Source organism: Oxyura jamaicensis, chromosome 9, assembly GCF_011077185.1.
Source record: "Oxyura jamaicensis isolate SHBP4307 breed ruddy duck chromosome 9, BPBGC_Ojam_1.0, whole genome shotgun sequence".
Classification (NCBI taxonomy): Eukaryota; Metazoa; Chordata; class Aves; order Anseriformes; family Anatidae; genus Oxyura; species Oxyura jamaicensis.
In genome coordinates, this window is record NC_048901.1 from 15,941,737 (window position 1) to 15,954,198 (window position 12,462).

The following is a 12,462-nucleotide window of genomic DNA, read 5'->3' on the forward strand; positions in this document are numbered from 1 at the left end:
GAGGATGCATCTTTAGGAGGATGAAGAGGATTAACAATCTGCTATCTCAAGAGTACTTACATAAAAACTATTTTTTTATTAAATCCATATACAGAAAAAAAAAAGAAAAAATTGCTCTAAACCTCAGAAGGCTGTTGTTCATACACGGACATCTAATGTCTGTAAAGTTTACCTAGGATATCAGTGATCGTTGTTTTTAATTGCATTTTTAATAGGCTTTCTACATTACTTTCATATATACCTTACTCTAACAAGTCATTTACTTTTTCTTAGTCGCTTACATTTACTGTCGCAATCTGTTCTCTTTACTACACGTGGGGTGGTTCTTATCTACGTTATCACGGGCAGCTCGGAAGAGAATGCTTTCCAAGAGCAAAACACAAGCAAAAGTACTGTCATGCATGACTACTTTTGGTTTGTTGGAGGAGTCCCTCAAACTTTAATACTTCTTAGCTGGTATGAAATCCGAATCACCCACAGTTCTACTAGAAATAGACATGGGAGAGTGAATTCTGGTTACTTCTCACTTGAGAAGTTGATTACTTTTTGTGTGTATGAAATAAAATCAAGAGGATTGTCAACATATTGGTATCCGAAAGTACTGATTCCAAGAATTTTGTAGCAGCCCCAAATTGTGAGCTTCAAAGATTCTGTGCAAAGCTGAGTGCTGCTGCTGCTGCTTCACGTTGCTCCAGAAACATCTGCTTTCAGATGGCTGCCTGTGATCTCACCTTTAAGGAACTGCTGCCCTCAGAGGAGCTTTGTATGCCCAGCCATAAGGAATTTTTGTCTCGAGTGATTAAAAATTATGCCTCCCTTTTCTTGAAAATGAATAGTAAAATGTTTTTGCCCCCCTCTTGGGGAATAAGCAGCAATAAATTACTTGAGTGTTTTTGTCAAGGTGTAGGGAAAAGTGCTGAATACATATACATGGGCATTTTGATCTCATAGAATGCTAGCATTGTGTTCAGAAAAGACTATAAATTGTTTTAATGTGTGGTTACTTTATTTTTACTGCTAGTTGTAATCATCTAATCTTAATTTATACTTTTATTACCGTCACATGATACTGATTCATAACAAGATCCATACAAGTTCTCTGTCATTCTATTTGCTTGAAAGATAACTTTGATGTATGTTTTTGTTTTAGAATTGACTTAAATAATAAGGAAACAAGGATAGCCTTTTCTCAGCCTCCAGTGTGGCTGAGAAATTCCATCAGGTTGTTTTTTTCAGTCTGTATTGCACAACTAGGTTGTCTGTATGACTAGATCTGCAAAAGCTAAAACTCCAGACTCCACACCAGCTGCTTGTTAAAGATGGAGCATTGCATCTCTTCAGACTAGAATGGGGTGTTCCAAAAAATACTAATTGCTGAGATTTTCCTGAGCCTTTATTAAGTTCAGCAAGGAATAATAATTTGAGTGAGGTTGAGGAAATTTGAAGAACAACTTTTGAAATTCATGCTGTGCTTTCTGGAGAAGGATTTGTAGAGAAATAATTGTTTCCTTCTCTCAGGATTCTGTAGTTTCTGTTTGTATTAGATTAGGTGAGTTTTCTTAGGTGTCTGCTTTTTTGATAGAAATTGCCTGCATGTTACAATCTACACGTGCAGTACTAAGTCATTTACCTGGAAAGTAGATATCATCTAAGTGACTACTGAAGTGAGAACCAAATTTGAAATGCAAACGTCCTTGGAACATGGGTGCAGATAACGTGTGTTGCTATTGCAGGAAGACCATGACATCATGGAGGCTGATCTGGACAAAGATGAGATTTTACAGCCTCAACTGGGAGAACTTGCAGGAGAGAAGCTGCTGACAACTGAGTACTTGGGAGTGAGTACCACTTAGCACAGTCCTGAAATAAATGAATTTGCTGGGTTAAGTGTTTAATTTCAGCAGTCATCATCTTCTAAAATCTTTTCTTCTTCAATTTGTTGTTTCAAAGGCCAGGTTCTACTTGCATAGCAGTCCAGATCTTTCACTATGCGTTTTCTTAGCTGTAGTTCAGACGTAGAATAAGTCTGAAAAAGGTAGTTGCCCCTTTATGGGAGGTAATCAGGCTGTGACTTGGTAATAAGCTAAGGACAGCCGTAGGGTTTTAGTGCTAGATCAGTGACTCTGTGACACACAAAACAAAGTGCTGAGCAACTTAATGCTGAAACACTCTGCTGGTCTGAAATTATTTCAGTGGGGAGAAAAAAAGTTGAAAAATTAACTGTTCCTTCAATCTTTAAGCCAGATCAAGTACTACATATCTTACCTCAAGCATCAAAAAGCCATTAAGTTAAAAAATAAATAAAAAAGTGAAGTTGTCACAACTACCATTTAGTATGCTGTGATTTAATGTGAGATAAATATGGCTGTATGCCTTCTGGATGTCAAAGTCCACAGGTCCAGCTACAGTGATGATGAATGAGTGATGAGATGAGATGTCATGGGACAACCTGTAATGATTCCACAGAATTTTATGTACTGATACCGGAACATAACTTAGTTGCTGATGCAGTGTTTCTACAGATTTTTTTTTGGTGACTCCATTTACTGGTCTTTCCACTGCCTTCTCTTTGTTTGTTTGGTCGGTTGGTTCAATTTCTTTGTTACCTGTGTATCAGATAATGACTCATACTCCAAAAACCAAGAAGAAGCTGTTTCCCAGTGTCCATCAGAGTATAGATGAGCCTCTCCAGAGACCCGTGACACCAGGTTATCACAGAACTGTGTACACAATGTAAGTCTAAACTAACGACACAAAGCAGGATTTTTTTTAACTTAAAAAGTGAACTAACAAATAACGCCACTGCCAGATAAATGAAATCTCCATACTTGACAGTGCATTGACATAGTAATTCTTTAAAGATCACTTGAAAAAAGAAATAAGTGCTGTAGACAGAGAAAGGTCTGCTGGCTGAGGCCACATGCTTGGAATAGTTGAACAAGTGTTTACTGATCAGTTTGATTTAAAGTTGTGTTATATCCTGTGTGTTCATAATTCTTTCTTCTTCTCACAATATATACTACTTGTAAGTTGCATGGAGTGTGTAAAATGACTGGGATCTTCATGTTACAAGCAAAAAAGTACATTGCTCTAGACGGATATGCTACCTACCCATAAAAGAACACACTAAAAAGAAAATGGAAAAGACAAATCTTAATATACCTCATTTCCTGTTTAAGAAAAAGAAACATTTTCCAATGGGAGGGTCAGTGACACCTTGCTCTTGGTTTGATTGGTTCATTGTGGGGTCAGTGGTACCTGGTTCAAGGTCCCACTTGCACTGCATGGTATTTTTTCCAGTGGTAGACTAGAGGAGCTGGACTGACTCTCTGGCATTGGCAGTTAAGGCAGCTTTACTTAATATTAAGAATACTTAAAAAATATTTTTCAGGAGTAGATTTTAGTTACCACAGGAGTGTTTAAGCATTACATTCCTACTTTTTAAGTGGAAAGGAAAACAAGCATGTGACAATGAAGTGACTTGCCAAGGAGAAGTCAGAAAAACAGCGGCAAACCTGGTTAAATTGCTTTTATTTCCTGGTGCAATGTAGTGCGCTACAGTTTATGTACCAGCAAAATGTCTAGAAGTGATCAAATGCCTCTTTTTATCACCGTCTACCCAAGTAATGTTTGCTTAACAAAATCCCCGGATTACCTGAGTGACACTGGTACTTGGCTGTGTCAAAACTTAAATCTCCTTACGGACAGCTTTTGCAGCCTATTGCCTCTGCAACGCAACTTCAGGTGTGATTAAGAAACATCATCTGGATTTAAAAAAAAAAAACAACCTTTCTCTACATAGTGGTTCTGGTAGCTCTGGGTCTGAGAAAAGTGGGTGAAGCCTTCTGTACAGATTACCTTGCTGTGTAAACTAGAGAGGAGAGATGTCATCGGCAAAAGTCTAGCATGGTGAGAACATGTGGAAATTATTTCCCTCCAGTTTTGCCAAGTGGTGGAAATTATATGAGTATTTGGTGCTTCCATGTAGGAAGCATGAGATACCACTGAATTAGAAGTTTACATTTTATATATAATTTATTTGTGCAAGAAAACTGCAGTAAATAGCAACATGCTCAAGCTAGCTTTTGCAACAAAGAGTAAGCTTTGGTGGTTCTGTCTTTCTCGTTTTAGTACGAATTCATTTAGTAAAATGAGGAAATTACTTTATTAGGAATCCTTGCAAGAGGAGGGCAATAAAAGTAACCAAATCATAGCTGCCTTAAGATGAAATACATCCAGTTCAGATATTGCTTTCAAATTTTTAAATTATTTGTCTCATGATTGCATCAAATGAAATGGTATGAAAAATGTCAGACTTCTTGCTCTCCTGTACAGCTTGTTTACCCAGGAACAACCCAGGACAGTTCATCTGAAGTTTTTGATTCAGCAAAAGTTAAACTGCGTAAAAACACGTGTAAATGCCTGCATTCAGAATCAAATGTAACTTGTTTGAAGTTCTTCTGCAAGATCTGATGTAACATATTCCATTTTTCAAACAAGGTGAAAAAGGAAGCAGTTGATGGAGAAACTATAATGTGTCTCTTTGAGTTGTTACCTCAGAAAAGGGAGGGGGGGCTTCCAGTGCTGAATAGGAGTATTCACACAGAAAATTAATGTAGAATAGCTACTGCACATGAAGCAGATATTCCATGCTCATTTTTCTACGACTTTCCAGTACAGACAAATCTCTGGTTACTTCGGATGAATTGTCATGGGATCCCTGTATGGACAAGCTCTTGCTGTATGGGGAAGCCAGGAAACATTGGAAAGCTTTTTTTTTTTTCCTTTCCCTCCTCTTTAAAGACTCACTGCTGAGATCACTCAAGAGGGACTGAGCTACTCAATATTCTGCTAGCTGTTTCCTTAGAAACTGACTTAGCTGTGAAATCATTAACTGCCTCCTTGGAATGCATCCTTTCTCGCTAGAAATATAGCCTAATTACCTTAACCTGATATTGGGCAGGGAAACTTGCTGCGTCTGCCAACTTCTTTTCACACACGTTTCACACCCGTCTTGCTTCTGCTGCATTTTGTTGCTTATTACTGAGCAATCTTGTCCCTGTTCTGTCCTTCAGCTGCTTAAGTTTCTCATTGATCCACCTCGCTTGGGAAATCAGCAGTTCTACTTCTTATCTACTTTAAGCCAGTGTTGCATGTTGCTGTCTGTAAAGTGAAATCCTCGTAATACTCAGGAGCAAACATTAAATCCTTGAAAAAGCTGAGAATTGGAGACCTTTCAGGCCTACTGCTGTATTCTTTAAGTGTTCTACTGGTATTTCTACTGGTATTTTGGGCCTTGAGACTGCAAGGAGTTACGGTTTCCTTTCCTTGGCTCTTTATTGCTGTAGGAAAAAAATGTTAATTCCAAATATGTATAACATAAGCTGGTTTGGGGGAGCTGCAGTGGTGCAGTTAAATTATGACATTGGCACTAGTTTACAATATGAAAAAATATGTGTTTTAATTTCTTCTATGTTATTACAGGCAATGAGAAGAAATCAGAGTGTTTTCTTCTAACTTTTTAGACTGCAAGCATTCATCACCCTCTTTTCTCCTTTTTCCTCCAGGCCAGAAAACGATACCGTCTCTTGTCATGATAGGCATGAGAAACTGCAGGCTCTGCCGAGTGGTTGTCCTCCTGTCTGTGGTGGGAGCAGGTCCAGCATTTCTGACCTCTGCATTTCCTCTTCGTGTAAGGATATTCTGTAAATGGTGTTATTACTCATTGCTTGATTAGTCTTATTATTATTTTTTAAATGTAGCCTTGGAACTGGGTCTCTGTTTGTAGACCCTGGGGCAGTCTGCATGACCTTGGGCATGCGTTTGGCTCCGGCTGGATAAATGGCTGCAGAAGGTGATGTCTGGTCAGCAGATACTAACGGTCTCGCTAGCCTTGCTCCATCTCCCTTCCTGTGGTAGGGCCAAGGATCATTCCCAGGGCTTCCGACATACAAAGTGTATCTTCTTTCACTCCATGATATCCTCTGCCTAGGGAGAGAGCTGCAACTCAGATACAGTGCACTTCCCAACAGGCCAAGCTACTTACTTGATCAAATATACCCTTGTTTAGATCTAAATGACTTACTGTCCACTGGCACCTGCAGGCTCGATTGGCTGGTCCTCTGTATTAAAGTTGAAGGCAGCTGCAGCTATCTGCTTAGTTCTGCAGCTGCATTCAAACCATAAAGGGTTGTGGAGGATGGGAAGCCCTGCGTGTGTAGCTGCATTGTGGGTGATGCTGCTAAAGATTCTGTCCTTGCAACTTAAACTGAAATTAATGCAGACTCAGCTGGACCTGAGAGTTCAGAAGCATGTGTTGGAGTTTAAAAGGTTGTAGGCTTCTGAAATACTTTTCCTGATCTTCCAATATCCACAGGATCATGGAACTTCTGATGTGAGTTTCAACCTGCTTGCAGGGATTCATTAACATTTCCAATTAGGGTTTTAAGGCAAAACGTTCTGCAATCTTAGATAAAGGATCTTGAAGCATATCCGGTACAGAATTACTAATAAGTTCAGACAAAAACCTGCCTTTACTTTGCTGAAAAATATGCTTTGAAGCAGCAAAGGAATAGCAGACTTTTTTCTTTCTCTTCTTGTTTTTTAAATTTCCTAGAGGAAATGAAAAGGATTCTGAGAAAAGTAACCAAGATCTTGCAGGCAGGAATCTGCTTGCATAATGCCTAGAGCTGATAAATATAACATGCTGAATAAAAGGCGTATGAGAGAAGCAGATGAAGCTCCTGTTTGAGATGGGCACTTGGGTCCTTGCTGTTGTGCATGAACAGAGAGCTGCTGTCCTCAAGCCTTGCTTCACACAGCAGCATGCCGAGTATAGCTAATTCTGTTCCACACAGAGATTAATGAGCTGGGCAGAGGCAGCAGCTCAGAACAGAGGCTGTGAGCTAATAAAAGCATGCTGACTTGACAGTTTTTCAGTATAGAATAGTAATTTTAAAGAAGGGATTGTATATATTCATGCTTTGTAAAGGAAATTAAGCAAAGCAGGTACCAAATGTGCTGCTATTTGCTGTATTAAAATGTACTGTAGATAAAACCTGCCTTTGGATGCAATTACGCAGTATTACGCAGGTACCGGGAGCCCAGCATGCCTTCTGAACCACATTTTGATAATATCTTACATTCACTCACCTCTGACACCTTTCCTGTGCTACTGATGCTGTCTGTTGGCTTGCTAGGAGAGATCTGTGGGGAGGCTTAAAGCGGGAATCTGAGCAAGTCAACAAAGTAATTGTTCATTTTTGATGGAGAATGTTGATTTAATGCCTTCGTGCTGAAGAAAATGCTTCCAATTTAATGTATTCATATTTTCAGAACTTTAATTGTACCCACTGTTTAAAAAAGTTTGCCAGCTGTTTTCAGTCAAAACTGCGTACAGATGGATGTTAATAAGAGACCTAGATTATATTCTCTCTTCTTGTAGAAAACATTGGAAGTCAGAATATACAGCATATTGCAAGTTTATATTCATTATGCATATAAGAAAACTAATTATTTTTGTGCGTGACAGAGATAATCTTTAGTGCTAACCAAGGCTATAAAACAACACTGAGTTACTCGAAGGACTGCCAGAGGTTTGTTTTCAGTTTTTGCAAGTAGCCAGTGAAATACATGCTTGACTACCTTACCTTTTGAGATTTAGAAATGAAGAGGAGAAGAAACTGAACTGCTGGATCCCATGGCTGTTCATTTCAGTGGCAGGACCTTTGTTCTGTGTAATTGTAACTGGACTGGGTCTTCGGACATTCCCTGTTTTCCAAAAGGCAGTGTTTTTTGTAGATCTTAGATTGGATTCAAAACAATTCAAAACAAGCCCTTGAGACCATAATTAGGAAAAAAAAAATCTTACTCTACAAAGCTTCTGTGCCCTTTTTCTTCTAGTGCCTTCTAAGATAAGACAGGAATCACTGCGTAAGAAAGATGTCCAAATAGTTGTACTGCTTCTAGGGGCTCCCATTGTGCCCGGGGAAATGTCATTGCTGTGAAACGGAATATATAGTGCATTGAATTCTGATCGTGGTCTGATGGTCATCATGCAGCACCAGAAACCTGCTCACTTCAGAATGTGTTTTCCCACATCACATGAATACTTTGGATTTCAGAGTTTCATGCAATCAAGTTATGAAATGAATAATAATAGGTGGGGGCTGGGGGAGAGGAAAAGAATAAAAGCTTCATGTGAACAGTCAGCATCATCAATGTCATGTCTCAAGCAAAACTTAGCTGCAAGAAACCTTTATCGTCTTCTGTTTTCTAAAAATGAAAGTAGTTCTTAATGTTCTCTGCACCTGGATCTACTCACCTGTTCTTGAGTCACATTCTCATTTTTTTCTGATGCCTAGGATCATCCTCACTTCTAATCAATTTGGTAAAGAAATTTTTATTATCGCTTTTTTTTTTTTTGTCTCCTATGAATAGAAGGCTTGTGTATCTTGGTCACCTTATTTACATATCCAGTGAATATCGGAGAGAACATTAACTGGGCAGACGGGTGGTTGTCTGAAAGCGGCCTGATCGGTATTCCATCCAGCATGTGAGAGCAAATAAAAACAGGAGGGCAACCTGTCCCAGGCACGGGAGGAATGCGGAGGAATAGAGCTGGGGATTTTCCCTAGGCTCTTACTGGACTTGCACATCTCAGTAGCTTTGTGTCTCTCAGCAAACTGCCCGTCCTTCCCTTTTGTGTCAGCGCAAGGCAAAAAGTGAGGTTTATGGAGCAAATGTAGCAGACCTCAGTTCTGACAGAGGTGTTTAAAGCAGTTTTTTGTCCTCAGTGTCTGCCTCTCGCTACAGATGTGGACAGACAACTGCAAGGGGTTGCATTCCTGTGGCTTTAATCAGGTATCAGTTACTAGCAGATATATTTTAACTGACGAATGCAGAGTATAGCTGCTTTGAAAATGATCCATTGCAAATGACCTTGCAATTGCAAAGGGCTAGAAGTACGCACACATGCAGTTTCCTTGGCTCAGCTGATGAGCTGTAAAGAGCTCTGCCACAGTAACTCAGTAGCCTGCTTTGGTCTCAACCTTTCTTTCATACAGCAGGAGCCGTGACTTGATTGTATTTCTAGTGAATTGTAAAGAGCCAACTTACTGAATTGTGTTTCCTTTTTAAATAGCAATTGAGACGAAGTCGTCCAAAGTATTCTCATCAGGCCATAGAACGGACCGAAGCATCCCGGGAGGTGACAATATCTTGTCTTCTCGATCTACTGACTCCAGCCAGGACAAAGTAGATGGGCAATCTCATAGGTATGATTTATTCAGATGAATATCTAAGAGTGCAAGAGGAGTCTGAGGGGATTTACCAGCTAATTCCATGCTGCTGTAAAGACAATCTGTGAAGTCATTTGATGTATGATGTAGTCTGGTCTGAGACAGCTGTGGTGGTGCTTGCCAAACAAAATACCCTTAGTAGTGCCAGCGGCAGCTGTTCTATTTCTAAGCATCTGGTCCAGAATAGGAGAAACCTCAAGCAAGACGTTATTAATGAACGTCACATGTATGCACAACCTGGTCTCCTGCAAGTAAAACTTCCTGATTGCTTCCGTAGATGACTGTACTGTACCCCATGAAAAATCATTTAAACAGTAAAGAAAGAGAATCAAAAGAGATTCTTTTTCAAGAGAAAAAGAATCATTTAAACAGTAAAGAGAGCTTGGGAACAGGGCAGGAATTAACATGCAAAAGAGAAATTAAGTATTTAAGTGGATTTGTGTGTTTAAAGATGCTGAGTTGCTAACACAGCTGACCAGAATCCCTGATGATCGATTTGCTAGGTGGGTATAACAAAGAACTAAAATATAACATGTTCTCCAAAAAATGGGTTTCAACTTTATCTTGAAAAAAAATCTGTCAAAAGAAGAAGATCTTGCTCTCCTCCTGTTCATGCATTGAGTCCCCTGTGAAGCTCCTCATATGGAGGACTGTGACGTTATATACTGGGTGAGAACTAGTAATTCATTAGGAATTGGACCAAAATTTACCAAAGCTTTTCAGGACCCACACGTGTCCTTCAGACATTAACAGCTTTTTCCTAAAGGTAGTTTGATTGGGCCAAGTTTTAAACAGTGAGTGTAGAGAAATTTTAAAAGCAAATACATTCCAAGAGTAAAACACAGAATGGGTGGAGATGTGTTAAAGGAAAGGTTTTACAGACTCTCTATGGGTCTGATTTTTTTTTTTTTCACAAATGGTTAGTTTCTTGTGTCAGTTAAAGCTCCAGCACTTCTGAAAACTAGATTCTCTGCTTAGAGCTTTGTTTCTTTCTGGCCTACAGATGCCTTTGCATGTATTTTTTTCCAATTGTGCTCTTCCCATGGTGACATCTGAGAAATTATATACTGTTAACAAATTATACTGGCAAGTAATTGAAGTGCTTAGTAGTCATAACCCCGTTCCTGCATTACTGGTTTTACTTCTGTGTTGCTTGTCCTAACATAACAGTAGCTAAGCACATACTGCAAATACAAACAATTTTATGGCCAAATTGCTTGCTGTGTGCTCTGGCTGATGTAGAGAGGTTACTTTTCAGGCTTTTGCTTGCCAGAGATCATAAATAAGCAGTATCTTGTCCCCTACCTTAGCGCGAAGCTTTGTTTCTCTACAGTCGTAATCCATTGTATAAAAGGTATGTCCCTAGTAATCTTTAATTTTTCTGAATACAAGTTTATCTAAATCTCAGTAATAGATGGATCCCTAACTGAAATTAAGGATGCAGTATTGCAGAAGGAGATCGTATCTGTGCATTGTATGCTTCCTTACCGTGCAAACGGTAATCTGTATTTACAAAGCAGCCTCAAGTTACGGATATGGGAATGTAGCCATTCATAGTCCAAGCAGAACACAGGGTTTTCTGTGTCAGGGGTCTTTTGTTCATATGCTCGTGTTGCAATAGCTAGACCCTGCCTTTTTATTCTTCTTTCATTTTTTCCTTCCTGGAAGTATATTTTAATGTGTTTGCAAAACAGAGTGAATAAATCATTGCTTTGGTCATATGTCTACCACAAGAGGTGCCTTCCTTCCTACTAGGCAACTACCAAGACCTTCCCAGAGAAAGGTATGTATGTGAAAAGGAAGGCTGACTTATGGTCATGCAGCATTTTGATCATGGAATATAGATCTGTTATGACTTGTTGTTAATCAAGCATAAATTTGTGTGTAATAGACTTGAGTTTACAATTGAGGCTTGCTTAAAAAATTCCCTTTGTTTTATTGTGACTGTGACCAGTATCGGCATAGTAAAGAGATTAAACTCTGTAGGGGCCTCCTTTGGTTTCTAATAGGCTCACCTTTCTTATAGTCGGGTACAACTGGTCAAAAGTCCAAGTGTGTTTGTCTTGGAAAAAACAGTCCATAACTCATATTTGAGTGTCGAGTCTTCTCACACCTCTTGGTTGATTGTTGAGATCTCTGTGTCAGTCTGTTCTGCACTTCTTGATAACTATCTTAATTTTTGCAAGTAAGCAGTTTTATTTCTTGTCAATGCAAATGTAGGTTTCGCTGATTTATTTTTTGTTAGAACATTTGCTCTCAAATTACCACACATTGTCACAAACAACTTTTTAACTAAATACTACAGAACATTTTTCTACAGTAGATTTTGCTGCTTCTTTCTTCATCAGGCCAAGTCCTAAAGGAAGCCAGACAGAAGGATTTTTATGGTATTTTGAAGATTGCCTCTTTTCTGTTGGTCTTTTTGTTGTTGTAGGAGAAAATGATTCTGGGACACCTGCATACATGGACACATCCTACACATCCTGACAGAATACCAACAGATTTTTTTCTTTGAACTTTACAGTGTTTGCTACCAGTTTATTTCATATAATCCTTTCGCAGAGAGTTTGTAAACATGTGAGCCATCGTACATGAGTGTTATGTATTCTTTCTCTTTTGTCAAATACAGCGACTGATTGCATTACTGTGCTTTGTCTCCCAGGTGTGTATGGCTGCCTAGGTTACTCTAGTGAAACTCTGAGATTGTTCATAGCTATAAAAATGCTTTTTAGTGCTTAGGAATACAGATGCATTTTTTTTTTTTAATCTATTGCCAAATAACAAAAAAACTGATTTACGGCTCACATACTGCTACGAGGCTGTTGGGTCTTGCTTTTTCATCTGTGTCAGCATATCATAATCCACACGAGGTTAACATGACTGGCACAAGTGTATTGAAAACCCAGCTCTTGAACCCAAGTGAATAAAACGGCAAACAGGCAATAACAATGAAACTATTTTATGGAGAGAGACATTTAAATATATCTGGGATCCACGGCTTGGGGTGAATCTAGCCAATCTTACTTTTTTGGCTTGGTTTCGCTGGTTTTGCTGCCATCTGCCACCTTCTCTTTTCAAATGCTACAAATTTAATGCTTGTCATGCTCAGTGATAGGTAGAGGGCTGCAGAGATGGCTCCGAGGAAGGGACTTACTCTGTCTCT

At 39.1% G+C, this 12,462-nt stretch overlaps 1 protein-coding gene and 1 long non-coding RNA gene across 5 annotated transcripts in view; one reads left to right on the forward strand and one right to left on the reverse strand.

The window, feature by feature from the left end:
• ARMC9 (armadillo repeat containing 9) overlaps nucleotides 1-12,462 on the forward strand; it is a 63,301-nt gene that overhangs the window by 44,943 nt on the left and 5,896 nt on the right. For 3 of the 4 annotated variants that reach the window (XM_035334612.1, XM_035334611.1, XM_035334613.1), the window contains 4 exons: nucleotides 1,734-1,838; nucleotides 2,618-2,733; nucleotides 5,568-5,692; nucleotides 9,143-9,275. In XM_035334612.1, the coding sequence (XP_035190503.1) occupies nucleotides 1,734-1,838; nucleotides 2,618-2,733; nucleotides 5,568-5,692; nucleotides 9,143-9,275 (479 nt within the window). Of the gene's footprint in view, nucleotides 1-1,733; nucleotides 1,839-2,617; nucleotides 2,738-5,567; nucleotides 5,693-9,142; nucleotides 9,276-12,462 lie in introns of those variants that run through there. The other variant, XM_035334614.1, reaches the window with a different exon arrangement.
• On the reverse strand, nucleotides 6,592-7,984 carry LOC118171466. The gene is made up of 4 exons (XR_004753214.1): nucleotides 7,871-7,984; nucleotides 7,650-7,770; nucleotides 7,153-7,306; nucleotides 6,592-6,612 (listed from the first exon to the last, which is right to left on the reverse strand). It is a non-coding gene; the product is annotated as an uncharacterized LOC118171466 (long non-coding RNA).